General features: G+C 40.4%; 2 protein-coding genes across 15 annotated transcripts in view; both read left to right on the plus strand.

Moving 5' to 3' along the window:
• Nucleotides 1-203: 203 nt before the first annotated feature.
• On the plus strand, nucleotides 204-13,372 carry mcm3 (minichromosome maintenance complex component 3). Its single transcript, XM_022251190.2, has 18 exons — nucleotides 204-406; nucleotides 2,206-2,318; nucleotides 2,668-2,876; nucleotides 3,662-3,792; nucleotides 4,154-4,312; nucleotides 4,587-4,666; nucleotides 6,012-6,251; nucleotides 6,746-6,802; nucleotides 7,371-7,542; nucleotides 7,793-7,927; nucleotides 8,068-8,157; nucleotides 8,786-8,870; nucleotides 9,131-9,254; nucleotides 9,683-9,833; nucleotides 10,132-10,361; nucleotides 10,501-10,616; nucleotides 11,152-11,224; nucleotides 11,463-13,372. Exons 1-18 carry the CDS (start codon nucleotides 338-340, stop codon nucleotides 11,659-11,661), a joined length of 2,433 nt encoding a protein of 810 aa, XP_022106882.1. The 5' UTR covers nucleotides 204-337; the 3' UTR covers nucleotides 11,662-13,372.
• A 1,329-nt stretch (nucleotides 13,373-14,701) lies between these two features.
• Nucleotides 14,702-21,097, plus strand: part of LOC110987986 (kinesin-like protein KIF13A) — a 116,932-nt gene continuing 110,536 nt past the window's right edge. For all 14 annotated transcript variants that reach the window (XM_087129735.1, XM_087129746.1, XM_087129759.1 and 11 more), the window contains exons 1-2: nucleotides 14,702-15,092; nucleotides 16,755-16,839. In XM_087129735.1, coding sequence (XP_086985861.1) covers nucleotides 15,023-15,092; nucleotides 16,755-16,839 — 155 coding nt within the window. In that variant the 5' untranslated portion in view covers nucleotides 14,702-15,022. The remainder of the gene's footprint in view (nucleotides 15,093-16,754; nucleotides 16,840-21,097) is intronic.

Raw genomic sequence — 21,097 nt, forward strand, 5'->3', positions numbered from 1 at the left:
TTGGTTCATAGTTAATATTTGCATAATATTTAGAATATAAACAGTTACCACGGGTATATTTAAATAGGCGGAGCTTCAACAGTTAAATATCCCGGGAAAGGTAGCCTTTGATTCCAGCTTGTTTTTCTGACGGACTGCGAGGTAAGAACGTCAACAGATTGGGAAAAATTCAGTGGGGACTGCAAAGGAGACCACGATGGTTATTCACGTGCTCATTTCGCGCGAATTTGAGAGTCGGACTACTTACTGCAAACGACAGTGAAGTCTCTGTACGGCAGAATCTGAAATAATTTTCGTCGTGTTACGGTGAAATTTGTTACCGTGAAAAATATTCAAGATGGATTCAGATATTGACCAGCAAGTGAGGGGTTATCAGAGGGAGTATTTGGAGTTTCTGGATGATAGTGTAAGTGAAAATGACTCGGTCGAGTTGGTCGGTACTGCAGTGCGACTGCATACTGTACATATGTACATGTACAATGTACATGTAGGTACATGTGCACTGGCGTACCTTCAGGCTTTAGCATGTTTAGAGGCCAGGCTTTGTTGGCATGGTTGGTACTACTTGAGAAGTCTCTAGGTCACTCCTCCGTCATACTCCGTGTGACTTAGAGAAGACGTGGTTTACATGGCGGCGTAACGCTAGTATGGGGTTGGATTCAAATTTTTGTGGTGAAATGGTTCACTGATCATGCTGATGTAAGAAAGCTATGAGGCCTAGGGCCTAAATCAAATCATGGAAGAAGGAATCCATCCTCCATAATCAAATTTTCCCCAGTCATACGTCAGCAAACCTAAATCCATATAAAAGCTGGGTAACCATGTTTTAGACCATGAGACAAAGTATTTTAAAAAAATGAGACTTTTTCTCACCAATTTCTCATGCAAAAAGACGTCGAAGTGCAGTTTGCAGAAATGACTCATAATTAAAGTCTGCATTCTTTCTCCACTCATTGCCCCAATGCCAGTAATTTGGCAGCAGTCTTTTTGTTCAGCTCTTAAAAAACTTTTCAGGGCGCTTTTTTTGTTTGTTTTGTCATTTTTATTGTATTGACCTGCGAAATAATGAAATGAAACTTTGAATTAGGCCGAAGCGGATGTACTGTAGTGATGTGGGCATTTCATGTTACAGAGGTATTTTTGTACATAGGCCTAACAGCCTTTTCTTTTGGTGGGAATGAAGAATGTCTTCGAGATAAGTGGAGTTTCGAGTTAACCAACTTTGAGTTCTCAAGAGTTTACTGTATTAGAAAGTAGGCGTAGCCTAGTCCAGTAGGCCAAACCTTGACTCTGCGAATCACCTTTTTTAACGTTTTGTCATGGTCGGGCAATTGTAGAGTCCAAGAACCCTTCATAAATTCATAGGCCTTCCCTTCCATTAATTGATTTCACTCAAAATAGTTCATACATTTGTTGTACATCCCAAATCAAAATTCTCAGAATTCATCCCCACAACAGTCCAACCCTAACTCCCTAGGGTGTGTGCAAAATCATATTAAAATTGGAGGATTCAGGAATGTTAGGGTTAAACTGTCTAATGTGCCCACTTTACGATTCAGTCGGAATGGGAGATTCCAAGGATGGTAGTAAAGTTTGTTTGCATTCAGAATGTCAGGAAGAAAAGAGAAATTTCCCCTTCAAATTGGAAACACTCTTGTCGACCAAACTCAAAGTTTCCATCTTGTTCGTGTAACAAAACTGTAAGCTAAGATACCCAGACACATCATGATGCGCTGGCTGAGTAGACCATTCACAATAAGCATGCAGTGTCTGCACACGCATGCTGGCGACTGTTTTCTGAGTGCAGCGTTTGATATCTGTGACCACATCTAGTTGTACACTGGACATTCTGCTGCTCAGGAAGCAGTCGTTGGCATGGAAGCAGAGGACTTGTCTATCTGTTTGAAGCACAGATGGTTGAGTTGTCCCATGAGTTGAGTCGTCTCAATGGTTGAGATATCCCAAGTTGAGTTGGTAAACAGCTGAGTTGTCTGGCCAGTCCAACTGCAGTGCAACAGTTGGGGGGTAACGCATTCATTTAGCTGCTCCAGCATAATTTTACATAAATTTACTCATGTTGTCCTAAAATATACAGAAAGGTTCACTTCACTGCACTTTTGTGCGTAAATATGTGAGTTTAAGTAGCTTTTCATCAGTTCCTTACTTAGATATTTAGCATTGTAAATATGTGTCTGTTTTCTGTAGGCTGATCAAGGAATTTATACTGAAAAGGTGAAAGAAATGATTACCAAGAATCGGCAACGCCTGATCATCAACATCAATGATCTCCGCAAGAAGGTAGCCGAGAGGGCTCAGAGGTAAGCCTAAGTGCTTATTGAGGTGATCAGTTGTGTTGATAGCACAGCAGTTTTGTGTGACGTCACAAACCTTGGACACCTTCCAAGGGTTCAAGTTTTGTGACGTCACAGTGCAAATATCTAATTTGACGTCAGAATTTCAAATTTGTATTCACTTTTCCATCAGTTATGAACCAGCACTTATGAAACTACTGCACTATCAACACAACTGATCACCAAATTAAGTCTAGCAGATATTCCTAACACTATTTTGTGTCATCAAATTTGCTTCACTTTTGTGTCCACCTGAGCTATGCAGTGGACCTTTGCTTTTTTGGTAATTTTTGCATCACCTGAATTTCTTGAACAGGCTTTTAACCAGCGCTCATGAGGAGGTGATAGCCTGTCAGCAAGCTCTTAAGGAGTTTGTGACCCAGGCTGACACGGCGTACGGCAAGGAACATGAGGAATTCTTTGTGGGCTTTGAGGGCAGTTTTGGCTCCAAACATGTCACCCCCCGCTCCTTGTCGGCGCGTCACATTGGGAACCTCGTTTGCGTGGAAGGCATTGTGACAAGATGTGAGTATGGGAATGGCAAGAGTTTCTTGTCCAGCCATCACACTTCTCAAGTTTACAATCTCTGATAAGTTTTAAACATAACACACAATTACAGTTTTTCCTAAGCTGTATAGAATTGTGTTGATCGCATGTTGGGCATGGTCTTTTCTTGCTCAGTTGATCCTGTGTGAAATCTCTGACTTAACTTCTCTTTATAAATGCAATCTTCCGGAATCACAAATTGGAGAGAAAAGGCAATTGGCTAATGACGGAATAATTGGCAAATGAGGCACTGAAATCAACAAATCATGCAAAAATTGCGTGATCCCGCAGATTAACTGATTGCACCCATCAGGCACACTACCCAATCAAAAGTGGGTGGTATCTGCTGCCAAGTTCTGTTGGCACTTTTTTCATACTGATTCAGTGTACGCACCAATGCATCAAGTGGTTAAAAATAACAGCAAAGAGTAGGTGCCATTTGTTTCAAAACAACAATACTTTAAAGGGTAGAATGTATGTTGAACCGTTTTGCACCACATTCATACTGTGTGCACCATTTTTCTTGCCTTATTTCGAATTTCACAGTTTTCAAACTGTTTCCCCATTAAAACTTCAGGCCCAAGCTGGTTGGAAACAGGAAGCATGAAAATGGAAGGGGCTGGGGACCTCAGCACGTAGATTCAATAAGCGATATATTTCTGCCCAGCTACGCATTGCAATTTGAACTCATTCAGGATATGCAACTGTCAAGAATTCTTTCTGCATTTTGATGGAGCACACATAATGAATTGTCATTTTGACAGGCTCTCTGGTTAGGCCAAAGGTTGTCCGCAGTGTCCATTACTGCCCTGCGACCAAGAAGACAATGGAGCGGAAGTACACCGACCTGACCTCCCTGGATGCATTCCCGAGCAGCTCAGTCTACCCAACGAAGGTCAGGCATCAATGCCACATGTTTCCCAGTATTTTGATTGATTTGCATATATTGTAGTTTTTGTTTTGACTTTTGATATTTGATTGAAGGCATTAAAAGGTTTTGGGAAGAATATTTTGTGTTTTTAAGGGATTTGCATGGAGGTTTAATGGCATTCAAAAGGTCACAGGATTTTTCTAGCATTGTGACAAATGCACGGAATGATCTTTCATAACAGTGCAACAGAATGCCTAGTTTTGCACTCCTTGAAAGCTTGTTGCATGCCATTCGCGTGAAGTTAATTCAAAAAGGTCAGTTTTGGCACGGGACTTGTTTGATGGAGTAGGCCATTAAGTGTCAGTATTTCATATGAACTTTGCAGGATGACCAGGACAATCCACTGGAGACCGAATACGGCCTGTCCACGTACAAGGACCACCAGACGCTAACCATCCAGGAGATGCCCGAAAAGGCTCCGGCTGGTCAGCTGCCCCGGTCAGTGGACATCATCACCGACAATGACCTGGTGGACAACTGCAAGGTAGACCCCCCCCCGGTGCTCCCTTCTCAAGGCTGTGTCCAGATCAAGTGGTTGTGGCTTAGACTAATGCGCAGGTCTATGGGAATTACCTGCAGTTGCTAGCCAGTGGCTAGCCACAGCCACAACTTTTGGTTACAGCCTAAATAGCTGGCCAACTTTTCTAGGAATGATCTTTCATCAGGAATGTTTCAGAATGTAGTTCATTTTTTTATTAACAGATTCCTTCACAGTTTCAAATTTACTGTTGCTGTTATGAATTTTGATTTTATTCTAGCCCGGAGACCGAGTTCAAATTGTCGGAACACTTCGGTGTCTGCCAAACAAGAAAGGAAGTTACACAAGTGGGACATTCAGGTATGGAACAAGAATTTAACACTTGAAAGGGAAAATATTGTTGATTACCAAAGATACCTAGTTACCAAGGTAACTTATTGAGACAACTGATGAAAATTTGATGTCAGATTACAGTTTCCCCAGCATTCTAAACAGGAACTTTCTAAGCATCTCATTTGAAACCTTCATGATCCCTTTAAAACTGTCCACTGTGCCACTTTTGTTGCAGTTGAACTTAAGGGCATCAAGCCCTGTGTAAAGTAATCATGTTTTGGCTCTGTCTACCTTCATCCTACAAAACCCATCAAATTACAATGTGGTTTTATAGGATCTGGGTGTGTTTAGGTTTAGGAACTAGTAGGTTGGGGAATGTAGCGCCTGTTATCAAGGCAGCTGAAGCGACATTTGAAAATTCTATATTTAGACATTAAGCTCTGGCTATTACCATAAGGTTTCAGATTCTACTCAGGTAGTGAGGTGTTGTGTTGCTTCAGTGTTAAGCATGCTGTTTGTCTTGTAGTGACTTGCGATGGTCAATTCGAATGAATCGAGTTGGGTCTCCTTCCGGTGAAAAATAAGAATGATCAGACTTCACTTTAAAGTCGACTCACAGGCCACACACAGTTACAGCTCAAAGCATCAGTCTGTTTATTTCAATGACCTGCCACTGTGATCCCTAGGACTCCAGTCAGTTATAATGGGTTATGTGTTCAATCTCCCCTTATCATTCAGGCAGTAGTTGGTACTGCCTCCGCTAACTCACTCCTCCAGTACTGACATTTTTCCATTCTCTGTCTTCAAGACTTCACCCAGGCACACAACTAAACATCCGGGCTTCTTTTTATACACAACTACGCCTCGCACGCGATGCTCTAATTTGCTATTGGTCACTCATGACTTGGGGTCACGAAAACTTCTGTCTCCCTGGTTACAGTGTACTATATTTAGCCCAGTCATGCCCTTTTGTCCCTGAAAAACTTTAAAATAACAAACTTAAAGTGCAGTGCAGTGTATGGTTATGCGTCAAAGTCGTTTCCCTACATCCTTACACACGAACTTGAGTTTGAGCCTGGTGACCGTCGTCTGTTTCATTTTTGTTCATGCTTATTTGTATACTTTATCACTTAATTGCAATGCTTACTTTCCATAGAGGTTTTCCTTTCTATTTTAGTGGAGTCATACATCCGGTGTACTTTTTGTGGGGGAAATAAATTCAGAGATCCATTTGGTACAGACTGATCTGGTTCCTGTTCCAGTGTGGAAGATTTGTGAAAATAAAAGTAGACAGTAACCAGTGTAAATGCTGTAACTAACCACTACATAACATATACATCTACATCAACTTTCTCTTCATGTACCTCAATAGGACCGTCATTCTAGCTAACAACATCGCACTCCTCAGCAAGGAGATCTCGCCCCTCTTCTCAGCCGAGGATGTCAGCAAGATCCGCAAGTTCGGCCGGAACAAGAAGCAGGACCCATTTGAAATGCTGGCCCACTCACTGGCGCCCTCCATCCATGGCCACGAGTACATTAAGAAAGCCACACTGTGCATGCTGCTTGGTGGCGTGGAGAAGGTCTTGGAGAACGGAACCAGGCTGAGAGGGTGAGGACTCACAGCCAGCGACTGAATTTGAACATGCATAATGATATTAATGAGATTACAATCAATAATAATGATATAATTAATGTAATTAAAGTACTAGATTGAGCTGACAACCAGAACATGGCAATAACAAAACTGCAATGGGAAATGTGTTAAAACAGAGAACTTATTTATTACAGTATCAAATATCATTCAAAAGCAGTAAATAAAATAGTCTTCTTGGCGCGGTCTTATCTTTGCCTGTAAAGACCTCTTTTTTACCTCAAAACGCAGGGTTTGGGCAGTAGTGGAGTAAATTTCCATGACTACAAGTAATAGTCCTGCATGAGTACAAATACGAACTCACACAAGTACATGGAAATTGTTCTCTCAAGTATGGGTACATTTTCATGTGGGTGTCTACTACCTGAATAGTACTCGACGAGTACAGGTATGGGTACTACAGCTTTGGGTTTTTTACTTGAAAACTAATCCCTCTTGAAATTGCTTTTCAGAGACATTAATGTCCTGCTTATAGGTGATCCGTCCACTGCGAAGTCACAGATGCTAAGGTGAGGAAAAAAAACCCTGAAAACTTCTTTCATGTATACATGTATATGATTTACATGTGATCTCACATATTGCACTTTGGGAGATATGGGGTTGTCTGGGCTCTGTGTGAGTTTCATTAGCTACTCTAAACTCAACATTACACTCAGAAATTTTTGACATTGAGCCTCCGTGCAAAGTAATTGTGGGAGGGCTGTACTGTTATAAATCTACCAAACATGCATCCAAACAGAGATGGTAGATTTAAGGGGAAATGAAAGAGAGGAAAATAAATCACAGTCCTCCCTCATCAATTGTTTTGTGCCTGTAGGAAAATTATTGGAGTCTGCTATCATTGTTGACTGTTGACTTCAACTTTCAGTAAGGATCAATGAAGCCTGATTTTTTGATCAAGTGAATAGTTGATGATAGTGTAAGGAAGACAGAAAATGTTCACATTTGAAATGCACTGTGTCCACTTTAATGCCATTTTAAAATTTCAAGATGTACATTCATGAGATTGGAAGTCTGTTTTTTTTTAACTTGTGCCATGTAATGTTACAATTCCATTTTTTTTTGGTTCTTTGCTAGGTATGTGCTGCATACGGCACCACGTGCCATTACAACTACAGGCCGCGGTTCCTCCGGTGTCGGTCTGACTGCCGCTGTTACCACTGATCAGGAAACCGGTGAACGTCGTCTGGAAGCGGGTGCCATGGTGCTCGCTGACAGGGGCGTAGTATGCATTGATGAATTTGACAAGGTTAGAATTAAGATATTAGAGTAAATACTGGGTGTTAGCCAAAAGATAGTTCCTACTGTAGTTGTGAAGGACAGAGATATCACCTTGTATTGCATGGGGTTTGGAAATCAGAGAAGAAAGTAAAACTGACTGAAGGCACTCTCCAAAACACATTGCAGATGAAAATCATGGAAAACTGGATGTATCTGGCAAGTCGTATTTACAAAAGTAAACGGTGTCAAATGATGTTGAATTTTTCTTTACTGTTCAGATGAGTGACCAGGATCGCACAGCCATCCACGAGGTGATGGAACAGGGGCGGGTGACCATTGCTAAAGCCGGTATCCATGCCAAGTTGAACGCTCGCTGCAGTGTGTTAGCAGCTGCTAATCCAGTCTACGGAAGAGTAAGACCAATTTTTTGTAGAAAATTTGTTTCTAAGACCATTTTGGCATGCTGTTCCAAATGGAATGCACTTATTTTGGAACTTCCAATTCCCTAATTCCTTGACTCTAATTCCTTTTGGCTCTTGACCATTCCTTACAGTATGATGAGTACAAAACTCCAATGGAGAACATTGGCCTCCAGGACTCACTGCTTTCACGTTTTGATCTCATCTTTATCGTCTTGGATACGGTAAGAATGTTAGCAAATTGCATACTTGAGTTAAAATTTTATTAACGCTTTTCCCGATCAAGTTTGGCAAAAGAGCAGCCAATTTAAGTTTCGTGCATTTGAATTACAATCATTTTTCGATTCAAGTTTTTACTGTGTTTCAAAGTTGGAATTGAGGCATTCAATTTTGTTTTGAGTCATTCGGATTCCTTTAGCAGTATGTTTAATTTAGGATAGCGTTGTTCTATTCTATGACACATAATCGTCGTTCATTGTAGCAAAGCTGGTTCAACTGGACATTTTTGCTGATTTCCTATTCAATTTTGTAAATCAGTTTAGCAAACTGAATTTCAAATCAAAGTAAGATAAAGAAATGTCAAAAACAAAACATAACAAAACCAAAAGCAACAAATTAACTGAAAGAGACAACTTTTGTCAGATCTTTTATTTTCTTTATTCTTGTCTGTTGCACTTCAATTGAGTAATAGCTTCAACATTCTGAATGGTGGCTTACTGAAGTAGATCACACCTCCACTGCCATTGATGGAAATAACGTGCATGTACATGTAAATGTAGTGAAAGGTTTTCGAAGAACATCAGCAAAGTGCCTCTTGTCCCCATAAGTGAGCCATATTTACTTTTTTCATAGATGGATCCAGATCATGATCGTAAGATCTCTGACCATGTGCTGAGAATGCACCGCTATCGGACTCCCGGGGAACAGGATGGAGATGGTAAGTTAACCGAATGATTGAATTCAAAGTTCAAAGAAAGAAAAGGTGAGATAACAGTAAGTTTGCCAACATCTGGCATCAGGCCAACCACATTGAAAATACGCAGAGAGACGTAACCACAGAAGTGGAGGGGCACAAGGTCGGCCTGACCCTTGTTATCTCGAAGGAATTTCAATATGTATCAGTGAAAACGATAAGGATTCAACTGGAATGTGGAGATTTTACAGTTATTTTTTTTTGTTCAATTCTTTCCTTGACAGCTCTGCCTCTCGGAAGCTCTGTAGATTATCTGACTACTCAAGACCCACTCGTGGATGACAAGGCAGATGAGGAAACACCCGTGTATGATAAACATGACAACCTTCTCCATGGCAACAGAAAGAGGTAAAAAAGGGATTGTTTCCAGGTTCCTTTGAAACTCTGTGATATTGATCTTAAAATTCTGCCAGCTTCTTAGCTGTCTGGTGTAAAACATTACTTTTTATTGTTAGGAATACTCATACCATTGCCACTGTTCTCTCACAATCATGGGTATGTCACTTGTATAAAGGATGCCCCCACTGGTGTAGTCATAAATGAATTGTTTTGTGCTGTTCAAATCATTCCAATATTCCGTGACTCTCCTGTGGGTTACACAAATGCCATGTGTTATTAAAGGTCTGTGGCCAGCTATGATCAGCTTGGTTGGTTTGTTATCGAACTTTGTGACATGAATCTGACTTCTGTCCCATGGATTGTATTTTCTAAGTCTTATTTCTGAATTGTGCCATGTGATTGGTGGACCCTTTGTCTCATTTTGCCTATTGAAACAGGGAAAAGTTTGTCAGCATGGAGTTCATGCGCAAATACATCCACATCGCCAAGATGATCAAACCTGTCTTAACTAGAGAAGCTGCAGATTGCATCGCTGACGAATACTCAAAGCTACGCAGTCAGGAACAAACTGCCAACAATGTAGCCAGAGTAAGTTTTTCAAATTTGCTGTAGTCTTTCAAAAATCTTGTGCTTACAAGTCGTGGGTCTTTACAGATTTCTTAATATAGCGCCAGCTCCCATGCAAACATGTAAATTCTTTGTCAATGACTCAGACATAGCTATCTCTTACCTTCCTTCAGAGATACATGTGAGCTGGATGGAGAAAAATTTTGTGCAGGTGTCTTAAGGACAAACTACCTAGAGTTAAAAAGTACCCGTCTGTAGAGGTGTCCACGAACTGGAGAAGTCCATGTCATTGACTTATTTTTTTATACTCAAATGACAGACCCAGCCTGTAACTGCTCGCTCATTGGAAACCCTAATCCGTTTGGCCACGGCCCACGCCAAGGCTCGACTCAGCAAGACAGTGGACCTCCAAGATGCTGAAGCAGCCATTGAGCTGATCCAGTTTGCCATCTTCAAGAAGGTCCTGGAGAAGGAGAAGAAGAGGCGACGGAGTGACAGTGACGAGGAGATGGAGGATGAGGACGAAGAACAAGAGCAGAGAAGGCAAACGTAGGTTAAAAAAATGTGATAGTTCCGCTGCTTTTTGTCATGAAAGATTTGTTTTAAGCATTCAGCGTGGTCTGATAATTGTGACAAATTCTGGGTAGTTGATCACATTTGTATTTTTTCTACTGTGGGTTTAACACAGAAAGAAGAAGAGGTCCCCAAGTAAGAAACAGAAGAAGGATCGTCCAAAGGAAGGCGAAGAAGGCTTTGACCCGTATGATTTTGACAGTTACGAAGAAGATGAGGATGACCCGGAAGGTAACCATGGCAACAAACAGCATCTCACCGACTTTGGTGCTAAATAATCAAACTTCATTAGAAATATCAACAGTTATGTTATTAGCCAAAATTACTTGATCGGTCCAATTGGGTATATTTTATCATTTAGTGAACTTAGTATGTGACCAGTTTCCAATGTTGTTGATCCATTACAGGACAGATCTTTTCTTGACTGTTGACAGTATTTAGCAAACTAGTAGACTTTAACTCAATACCGTCTGTCTTTCCTTCTCTGGTGAGGGTGCACTTCAGCTTAGGGCGGATAGAAGTAGTAAGTTTTCCAACTGGGTTCTCGCACACATTTGACGTGCTCCTGCATTTTAGACTAAAATTGTTTCGAGTACTCAGCGTGCTCTGCGTCAAACGTGCATAAACTTATGCACCCATGCGGTTCGTGAGTACCAAAGGACTGTCAATTTCATTTCAAAATACGCCCTCTTTTGTTGTTGCTCGGAGCGGATTGACAGTCTTCAATTTGGACTGAATTTTGAGAACATTTCGCATCTTGTTTCAGTAACATTGAGGTCTCCTGGGGGAACGCAGTCCTCAACAGCTACTCCAGTGGAAGTGGAATTGCCACAGGATAAGTAAGTTCTGGTTTTTAAACTTAGGTGCTCTGAATATGCTATAGCTCAGACTTTCTGGTGGTTTTGTTGTAGCTTGGGATATCTTGGATGCAGGACCTGAAGGTGTGTGACACAATCTGGGATATTCTGTGCAAGATATTAAGATGTTTGACAACCCATGAACATCCCACAAAAAACCCTGAATATTTAATTTTCTACATTTTATGAAGTAAAAGTGTTATGCTTTTCTCATCAACAGGTTGAAAAAGTTCCGCGCCACCATTGCCAAGATTTTTACTTCCCAGGCAGAGTCGGTCCCCTTGGCTCAAGTGAAGAAGGCTCTGGCCAAAGACAACCCAGACGAAAAGTTTTCTCCCGGAGAGATTGATGCGGCAATTAACGCCATGCAAGATGCCAACCAGATCATGTTCTCATCTGGGATGATCTATTTAATCTGAGTCTTTAAGAATACAGGGGGAAAAAGAAAACAAAAAAAAGGCCGGCCTAGCTTGACCAAATGCTTCCTATGAAAGTGTTGATTTTTGACCAGTGATTTTGAGAGCAAAAAATTCAGTTCCCTTCGCAGTCTTGAATCCGCAAGCACCCCCACAAAAAAGGGGAAAATGAAGAAAAACAAATCTTTCTTGTTAGGGTCCCAAAGTGTAGATTTGCACATGCATTTGAATGGAAACCTGTTTGAGACATCACTCCCTTGGGTGTAAGGTAGTACATACCATCTTCCAACCCTTGCCCAACCACTCAACTAAACTGGGATGTCAAAGCACTGTGTAGAAAGGTCATATAACTGTTGACTGTTGGCCAGGTAAAAACACTGCACAAAGGGGATTTGTTTTCAAACGTTTGGTTTGGATGTTCTTTGTATGTACAGTGTATTTCAGTTTCATTTGAGCATGTTCAAACCAAGGTTGCTCTGTTTTCAGGAGATAAGTAAATTTGTATTCTGAAACACAAATGCACAAGAGTGAAAGAGTTTGTTTAAATGATTATGTAACATTAGGATACTCCGAAAACTGTACAGTAATGTCTCATTTAACTTTGAAACTTAGTCAAGTTCAAAAGTTATGTAGTTCTATAAACCATAAACTTTTTTAGACCATTAATATGAGGAATTAAGTGCACGCATCCACCTAATAACAGGTGCTCTCATGGCACTGCAGGAATAGAAATAAGAAAAAAATGTGTACAAGCACTGTATTTACAATCTGCAGGTTGTGAGGTAATAGAGGCTTGATATGAGTGCCATTTTGAATGTGAGGAGGTTGTCTTCAGCAGTGTGCTGTGGAAGGATTTAAAAGGCAGGAACAATTGAATATCGTTGACATTGATGTGTTACATTTCAGACACGTACATGTATATTGTGTGTAAACAATATGGTAGTTAAGCTGATATAAAATGTATGAAAAAAAAAATGTTCACTGGTTGAGTGATACTTTCCAGTGTGGTGTTAAGGTGTCTGCAGTTTTCTGGGTTGTAATTTATGGACAGATTTAGAATTGGCCACTCAATGTTTTCATATCTGATTGACATTGCATAACAGAGGGTTGAAGTTCCTATGGTAATTTTGGTCTTTTTCAAAATGGACTAAGTTATGAAAATGTAAGAATGCCAATTACCTTGAGAAGTTTAGGCCAATTTTTAAAATTGCCCATAACTCGACATTTTACTGTACATGTACTAGACAGTTCTTATCCTTGCATGTTGCGAATTTTTTTCTCCAGACTTGCAATCATGCCGTGGAGAATCTGAATATTTAAAGAGACAGATCCATATTTCTGTCTTACCCCTCAATATCAGAAGCACCGTGAATTTTACAATTTGTCATCATTATAACATTTAGTCTATTAAACATGGGGTAAAGTAGAATAAAAACAAACGTAATTATTTCCTACCCTGTTTTATCAAATAACAGAAACTTGTTAGGGGTGCACCCCTGTCAATTGGCAACAAATATGTCTGCTGAGCTCATTCATAAAAGTTAAAACACTAAAATGCTCTATATTTGAGATTCCTAATAGCCATGGAATCGGAAAATGCAGAAGATGGCATTGAACCTCTGGCCTGGACTTGTTAGGTTTTCAGTTCTGAGGAATTTGGATACAGTGGCACCACGGACGTGTATAATAAAATCTGGACTCGCAATGCCCTTAATCAGCTTATAGAGTCATTGAATCCACTCGCAGCCATTTTACCGAGCCGAATACAAAGCTTTCCTGGTAATGCCCGCCTTTGTTCTTCCTGACGTCAATAGTAGGGAGCCAACCCACGCCTTTGTATTCGGCTCGGTAAAATGGCCGCTGGTTGGCTTCTTTTTCATACAAAGGCGTTGCAAGTCCAGGTTTTTTTTATATACGTCCGTTAGTGGCACCATTAGCCGTTTTGCAGAGGGATGCATTTTCAAAATGGCAACTTTTCCGGGCAGGGAAATTTCCTTCATTTAGGGGTGGTCTGTTTTTGGTGAGAATTTCTCAAAAATTCATTGATCAACCCACTAAAAATTGAAAGGAATATGAAAGAGGAAATGACGAACATCATTTTCTTTGCAGCCTGAACACTGGGAGTTGTATTTTGATAACAATTTTGAAGTATAGGGATTTTCAGTGTTGTCTATGGTAATTTATTTACAGGTGCATAAATTACCGTAACGATTTACAGCCATCGGTAGCTGTAAAGCCCCATGGTCCTGACCCGCCCCGCCCTTAGGAGTGCATTTCACCAAATCGTATTTCTGCACGCGAGCTCATTAATGTTTTGTGATATTTTTTTTTCAAGACATGCCATAATCAGGAGGGAGCCTAGAAATATTTCTACAAATCCCGAATTTGGGACTGAGGGTTGAGGGTATTTCACAAAACGCCCAAAATTGCGGGCCTATTTCGGACAGGCGGGCGGCTACATTCAGAGCTGAGCGCATAGTTTTACTACTATTTGGGGGTATCTTCGGGAAAAAGCGAATAAAAAGTTTTTTTCGTGGCTAACCCCCATATAATTGAAAAAAAAAAGGTGATCTGCTTGCCATAATCTTGAATTTTACGTGAAAAAAAACGGAGGCCAGCCTCTTCCCGAGAGTCAACGGGCGGCGCTATTTCACGTATTTCGGCCGATTTTGCACTGTTTTCTATAGGCAAATATATTAGGTGTAGTGCAACCCCAGGCTTGCAAATAGATTATGTTCTTGAAGTGAGCCCTCAATGTTGCCATAACAGTGTGGCCTAAAGGGGTTTTCTAAATGTTGGCTTTGCGTGGCGGCTGTGCCTCATTTTTATGCTTCTGGCTTCGATGGTGCGGCCTAATAAAGAGTTCTGCCTTACTATATTAGCATTATAATGTATGCTCTTGACTACAGGATAGAATTGTTTTAACTTGATTCCAAATTTAGGGTTGTGCAGGTGGTTTCGAGATCAACGACAAATCCTTTTATGGAATGAAGCGTTGATTTGGAAATCCCTTAGTATCGTGATGCGCGTCGACGTCGCACGCGCGAACGAACGTACACATTATACATACCGTTACGGTGCCTGTACGTTGGTAAACGGCCATCGCCAGTACATGTACATGTACAGTGCACTCAACACATGCACGGCACACGTATACGCGTTGAATATAAATGAATTGCATTCAAGCGCGCGAAACAACCCAGTGTCCTTGAAATTGAAAACATGAAATTCCTCGGAATAGTCCCAAAATCTCGTCGATTCAGCTTCAGCTCATAGGAACAGCTAGTCAAATATATGGACCGTCGATGGAGTGAAACGGAAATACCATTGTGAACTGTTGTCGGAAGGAATTATACCATTTATCATGGCTGGTTCGTCATCCACTATGTCGAAAGTGAAGGTTGCCGTGCGAGTCCGTCCCGTCAACCGACGAGGTGGGTGCGGGTTGGCCGGGCAGTGGGGGAATTTCACGGCGGGCCTTTTGGGACTGACCTGGTGGTCAGTGGTTGTTGTCTTTGTGATTTTGCAACCCGTCTGATTACGTTTGCTTTTTGAAAATTTGCTTGAATATTTGTGCTGTCAGGCTCTACTCTATTCTGGAAAGAAATTTGTATTCAGCCGTGGCTATTCTCGTGGTCGAACTTCACTCACTCGAAGGTTGTTCATTTATTGCACTCACGTCTGGGCAAAGGGGAAACTTTCCATTTACTTTGTACAGGGATTGGCATGTTTTCCTCTTTTTTGCTGCAACGTGATAAAAATAACAAACCTTTTCAGTACAGTGTGGGAAATACATGTAGGCCTGTTTCATGACTGCATTACCAGTACAGTAGACCCATAACGTTATCAATATTGGTTGTCATGGTTGTTAAAACAAATTTGTATTTGTTTTTTTGTAGTCCCAAGGTTTGTTAAAATATAGTAAATTTCAGGACTACGTGTAGTACTAGTAATTTGGTATTTAAAAAAACCAAGGTCATTCTGGAACAAAGCATGTGCATGAGTCCACAAACAAAAGTGTTGCGCTGGGAAAGAGTTCCATATCCACCCTGAGCTGAAGTGCACCCTCACTGGTGAAGGAAAGACAGATGGTACTAAGTTTTCCAACCAAGTTCTTGCATGCGTTCGGCGTGCACGCAAAGACCATAATATATGCCATACTAAATTTGTTTCCCGTAGTCAAATGACTCGGCCTGCTCTGCGTCAAACATATAAACTTGTACGCCTATATGGTGAGTGCGTACTATTAAATGACTGTCAATTTCATTTCAAACACACCTTCTTTTGTTCCTGCTTGGAGCAGATACGGTCAGCAATTGATGCCCCTGTGCACAAACCTATGAGACCTAAGTGTTTTCTCAGTGAGTGCTGTGGAATTTCCCTTGCTACTGCACATGTACATGTAAATTTCACTGTTAGGGACATGTTATCACTTTCTGATGGCTTTTGTAACAATTTAAGGGAAAATTAGTGTCTGTATATGGAACTCTTTCCTTGCGCTAATTGAGCAGACCTCGCAGGTGCATCCAAATGACCTCCGATGCAGGGGCATATCCAGCTTTTGGTGTGGGGGGGGGACGAATTCAAAATCGAATGCCGCCTCAGACTTACTCAACATGATGTTGGGGGGGAAACAAAATGAAAAGCCCTACTCATGGTCCTGACATCCTTTTAAAAAAAATTCATGGTGTTGTTTCGCGGGGATTTGGTGCAAATATTTGATAAATGAATTATCCAAGTACTTTCTTTCCTACTCACCTCTGAAGTTTAAAAAAAAACGTGGAAAAAAAATCCATAGAGGGAGGTTGCCCCCCCCCGTCTCCCTGTTGAATACACCGCTGCTCGGATGTGCTCATTTTGGGCATGCACTGTTTGAATACTGAACTACTGATAGCTTATTGTTTCTTCTTATTTCTACCCCACATAATTTGCACTGACTTCTTATGATGCCCAAGGTACCGGCATTTGATGAAGAAAGTGCACTAAGGATACTGCATGCTTCTGGTTTTTTTCCCCCAGTATTTTTTGCAGGCCTAGGCCCCATGATGTAGTTTGAAGAAACACATAATTTTCCCCTTTCTTCCTTTGCCTCATAGAAATAGACTTGGGAACAAAATGTTGCGTGGATATGGATGAACAACAGACAATTTTGCTGCCGATATCTTCAAAGGCATCAGACAGGTAAATTTACTCAGACTGTACCATGAGTCATCAACATCTGTTTGCCTCAGTACATATGCCCGCAGGGTGGTAACCTGTACAGTCATATTTGATATTAATTTTGACTTTTTGTTTTTGCCCCCTTTTCTTGTTTGTGTGTAATGAGTGAGTCATGTTTTAGAGATTCATTTGCATTCACCTTCGGACTGGAAAATATTTGGTTATGCCCGACTGACCATTCAATTCAGACGGAATGCCTGGAAAAGTGCAGGTATGAAAGGCCGTTCACAGCTGAGTGGGGCTTACAGTCGTCGTTTGTGTTTTGTTCAGAATCAAGAGGGCAAAAGCAGTAAACCTGAACTCTTGTTTGAAAAAGAAGTCCTAATGTGGAGGAACACTAATATTAAGTGACAAGTTTGACAAGTCCAGTGTGTGACAGAGATTGACAGAGACGGGGATCTCATGTGCAGGAAATATTCCAACCTGAAACAGGTTGTGTTTTCTCACTTTATAGACAAAAAAATTGCCTGCCAAGTTTTCATGAGGCAAATACATGTACGTGTTTGAGATCGCAATTCAATCTGTAAATTTTCATCAACATTCTGCAAGTTAGATTGAAGCTAGGGGATTTCAACTTCAGTGTGAAGCCCAAGACGAGACTGGTAATGTCCTAATCCTTTGAAAAGATAGTGAATTCAGAAGTCTGGTGGCACAACTGCATGTATGGTATAAAGAGAGGATATTGATATAGAGACAAGGAACCAGATGTTACAAAAAATACACATACACTGTATTTGATCGCTGCATTAAAGAGCATTCGACTGGTTTTTCTTGCATTATTCTATTTTCTGGTATGCCATGTTTCCGCTCTTAATTTTTGGACTGTAGTACATACACGTGCATACATGTACATGTACGTGTACCTGTATGTACATGTATATACAATTTTCCATATTTATTTGAATTGTTTTGCTTTCATTTAAAAATTCCAGTGTAAAATGTTTGCTTGTACATGTGTGAATGCTGTTGATTTGGAATTTCCTCTTGATTTGTGATAATCAAATTTACCTGTTTGTCCCTTGTTTTACAATGTATGTCTTCATGTCTCTTGTTTTATGTCTCTTAATTTATTTCTCTTGTAAAATCAATGATGACATGTCAGCAATATACATGTACATGTACATATAGGCCTATTAGTAGTAGCTTCGAGATCAGGATGTGTAATATGCTTCAGTCTTTTTAAAAGCTTTATCAGTTTGATCAGCTCACAGATCAGAACATCATTTATCAAAATAGCCTTGGATGTATTGACCCCTTAAAATTCCTGTATACACCAGTTTATACATTGTCAAATACTTTGCATATTTTATCGATAATAGGATTATTAAAAACAGGCAGAAACAGGTTGATGCTGCTATTGTTTGTGTATCAGGATAAAACGGATGCAATAAACGTGTATCCCGTTCACTGGACATCTGGTGCCATTGCTTAACAGTCCACATTCAGTATCCCAAACTGACCATTGAGTGTTCAAGGTCATCAAGATGGTTCTTCAGTCACACTGAATACAAAAATACAAAGTACAAAAAGTAACTGACCAGTGTATAATTTTTACTTGTACAGGACCGTTAAAAAAACAATTATTGCACAGCAGAAATGAGAATCGCCACTCCTGGCTGTAATATACAGTAAATATTACGTGGTAAAACTAAAACTGTAAACATGATACCTGTAGTTTTAATTTCAAGCAAGTTGTTCTCCAATGGAAAGTAAAGCATAATTTTCATGTAGGAAATGCAGCAGAATGCATTTTAAACCTCTTGACAGTTAAAAACCTGTTAAAAACAAATTGATTGCCTTTTACATGTAAGTTCGTGCACCCCTTTTAGATGAGTTTGTAAACTTGAAATATAAGCCCAAGGAATGGGAGGGGGGTCTTTTCAATACACCAAACAAAACAACATAGAAGCCAATAAAAATATATGTACATGTACTGGTAACTTGAACCCATCTCAAAAACTTGTTGAGTGATTGGGTAATCAGGCCCTTGAAGTTAAGTGTTTGAGGGCAAAGGTCCCCTTGTGGCTTGTTTATGAAAGTTTGGACCTTGCAGTGTGGCAAGTACATACATGTACATGTACATGTACATGTACTTGGCTCAAACCTCCCCCCCCCCATGATAAGGTAGGGTTACCAGTATGACCTTTTTCAAGTTTTCCCTTTGCAATATTGATGTCAATTTGCCTGGTTGCATCTTCATCTTCCCCTCAGTTAAAGAGCACCTCTAAGGAAAACACGTTTTCTCTGATTTTATCCGTTCAAATAAGTATGGAAGCATCCAAACTGAATGCAGTGTCATTTGTCTTCAGAGCTTTACTGTAACAAGCTATTAAAAGGGCTTTTTTCTGTTCATGCCAAGATGCAAGTTCTGAATGTTCTGGTAGATTACGTCATTCTGAGAAAACGAGGGGAACCTCGAAAACAGAGAAAACGAGGGGAACTCTCGCCCTGTGTTCATAGTGGATAAACCCGTTGTGCATGTTTGTAGCCATTGTTTGACATAAATCAACTACGAACACAGGGTAAGAGTTCCCCTCGTTTTCTCAGTTTTCTCCAAATGACGCAATCTACATTCAGAATTCGCATTTTGGCGTGAACAGAAAAACAGCCCTTTTAAGCTTGTTACAGTTGAGCTCTGAAGACAAATGACACTGCATTCGATTTGGATGCTTCCGTTGAACAGATAAAAGCAGAGAAAACGTGTTTTCCTTAGAGGTGCTCTTTGGTAAAGTGAATCCATGATAGATTTTAATGAGATATTTTGAGTTAGGTGGCCATATCCAAATGGGAATTGTTGGGCCCAAACCAAGACTGCCAGAGTGTACTCAGTTTATAAAGTACAACGTGTGCCAGCTTCAGGAAGGAAGAGGCTGTTTCCTAGTATTTGGTTGCTGAGTTGAACCCTGGGAAACTGTACCGGTACCTGTTGCCCATACCAGTATCACAGGCAGTAAAAGTGTACATACCGGTACATGTACATGTATTTTGCTTTATGTTGCATGCAAGACAAAACAAGGCCGATATAATGTACATACCGGTACTTGGAACAGGTTTGAATGGTAGTTTGTGGCATTGGGGCATGTGAATTTGCAAATGTTGAACACAGAAGGGAGAATGATGGCATGACAGACATACATGTACATGTACCTGTAATATTGTGCAATGTACAGGCAGGACTGTTCTCCTTATTTGTCTTGGCAAAACTGGACGATGGTGTGCACATGACAGCTCATTCTGTGTCATCAATAATCATAGCGGCTGAGCACAGTTTGTGTAAATTTTTAACCCTTCCGGGAAAAAATAACAAATTTCGCCATTTTGACATCACATGCAAAGTGGTAGCATTGGAAGTCGTTTGAAATCAAGCAAACTTAAAAACAGGATATTGGGGTACACTGTATGTTCGGAATAGTGGTTCAAATTTAACCCGAGACCAGAAATCATGTTTAACTAAACGCACACTAAAATTATACATGTACACATGTACATATACATGTCCACTACATACAGTGTACATCATTTGGATGTTACATGTACATGTACATGTACCGGTAAGAACATTTACATGTACATGTAGGCCCATAAGATTGTAAGCACTTTGGTGCCTGGAAGATGACATTCTCCCGCTCTTTGATTAATGACTTGCCGTGGTAATGATGGGAGCAATTAATCACATTTTCCGCTCCGGTTGTCGTGATGCTCTGAATGATGTTAATTGGTCTTGCTTGGCATACACACAACATTCTTCATGTATTGCATGCTGGCAATGATGTTGTAGACAAATATCATCTGAGCCATTCTCCCTTGACAAAATTAATGAACTCCCACTTGAGAAAAAAACCGGAAAATGATAACTGATTTAATGAATAGGGAAGGAGGCCAAACATTACATGTTACATGCACTGGTACATACCGGTTAATGTACATTTGAAATCTGCACTAAAGGCACAATGTAGGCTACATGTAATTTCAGACAGTTGGGCACCATTTTTCGTTGTGTATGTACATGGCACAGTAGTTTCTACTGATTTGTTTTGCCATTAACCATGTATAATTTGGATAATTCAGCAATGGAGCACCGAATCAGAATTGAACTACTGTACGTTGTACATGTACATGCATACATGCATGTACAGTGTACATTGACATGTATGTACTGTGCATTTGTTTTAACCCTAACCCTCCTCGGTCCTCCAAAATCCTTTCAGGTGGTTTTGGA

The sequence above is a fragment of the Acanthaster planci genome, linkage group LG02, assembly GCF_054643075.1.
Source record: "Acanthaster planci isolate LZ-2023a linkage group LG02, COTS_SCS, whole genome shotgun sequence".
Classification (NCBI taxonomy): domain Eukaryota; kingdom Metazoa; phylum Echinodermata; class Asteroidea; order Valvatida; family Acanthasteridae; genus Acanthaster; species Acanthaster planci.

Bases quoted from the DNA above. Each gene is read 5' to 3' on its own strand.
- mcm3 (XM_022251190.2), top strand. From the start codon at position 338: ATGGATTCAGATATTGACCAGCAAGTGAGGGGTTATCAGAGGGAGTAT. The intron at 9,255-9,682 runs GTAAAAAAGGGA...CTATTGAAACAG, and splicing joins CTCCATGGCAACAGAAAGAG to GGAAAAGTTTGTCAGCATGG. The intron at 10,617-11,151 runs GTAACCATGGCA...ATCTTGTTTCAG, and splicing joins AGATGAGGATGACCCGGAAG to TAACATTGAGGTCTCCTGGG.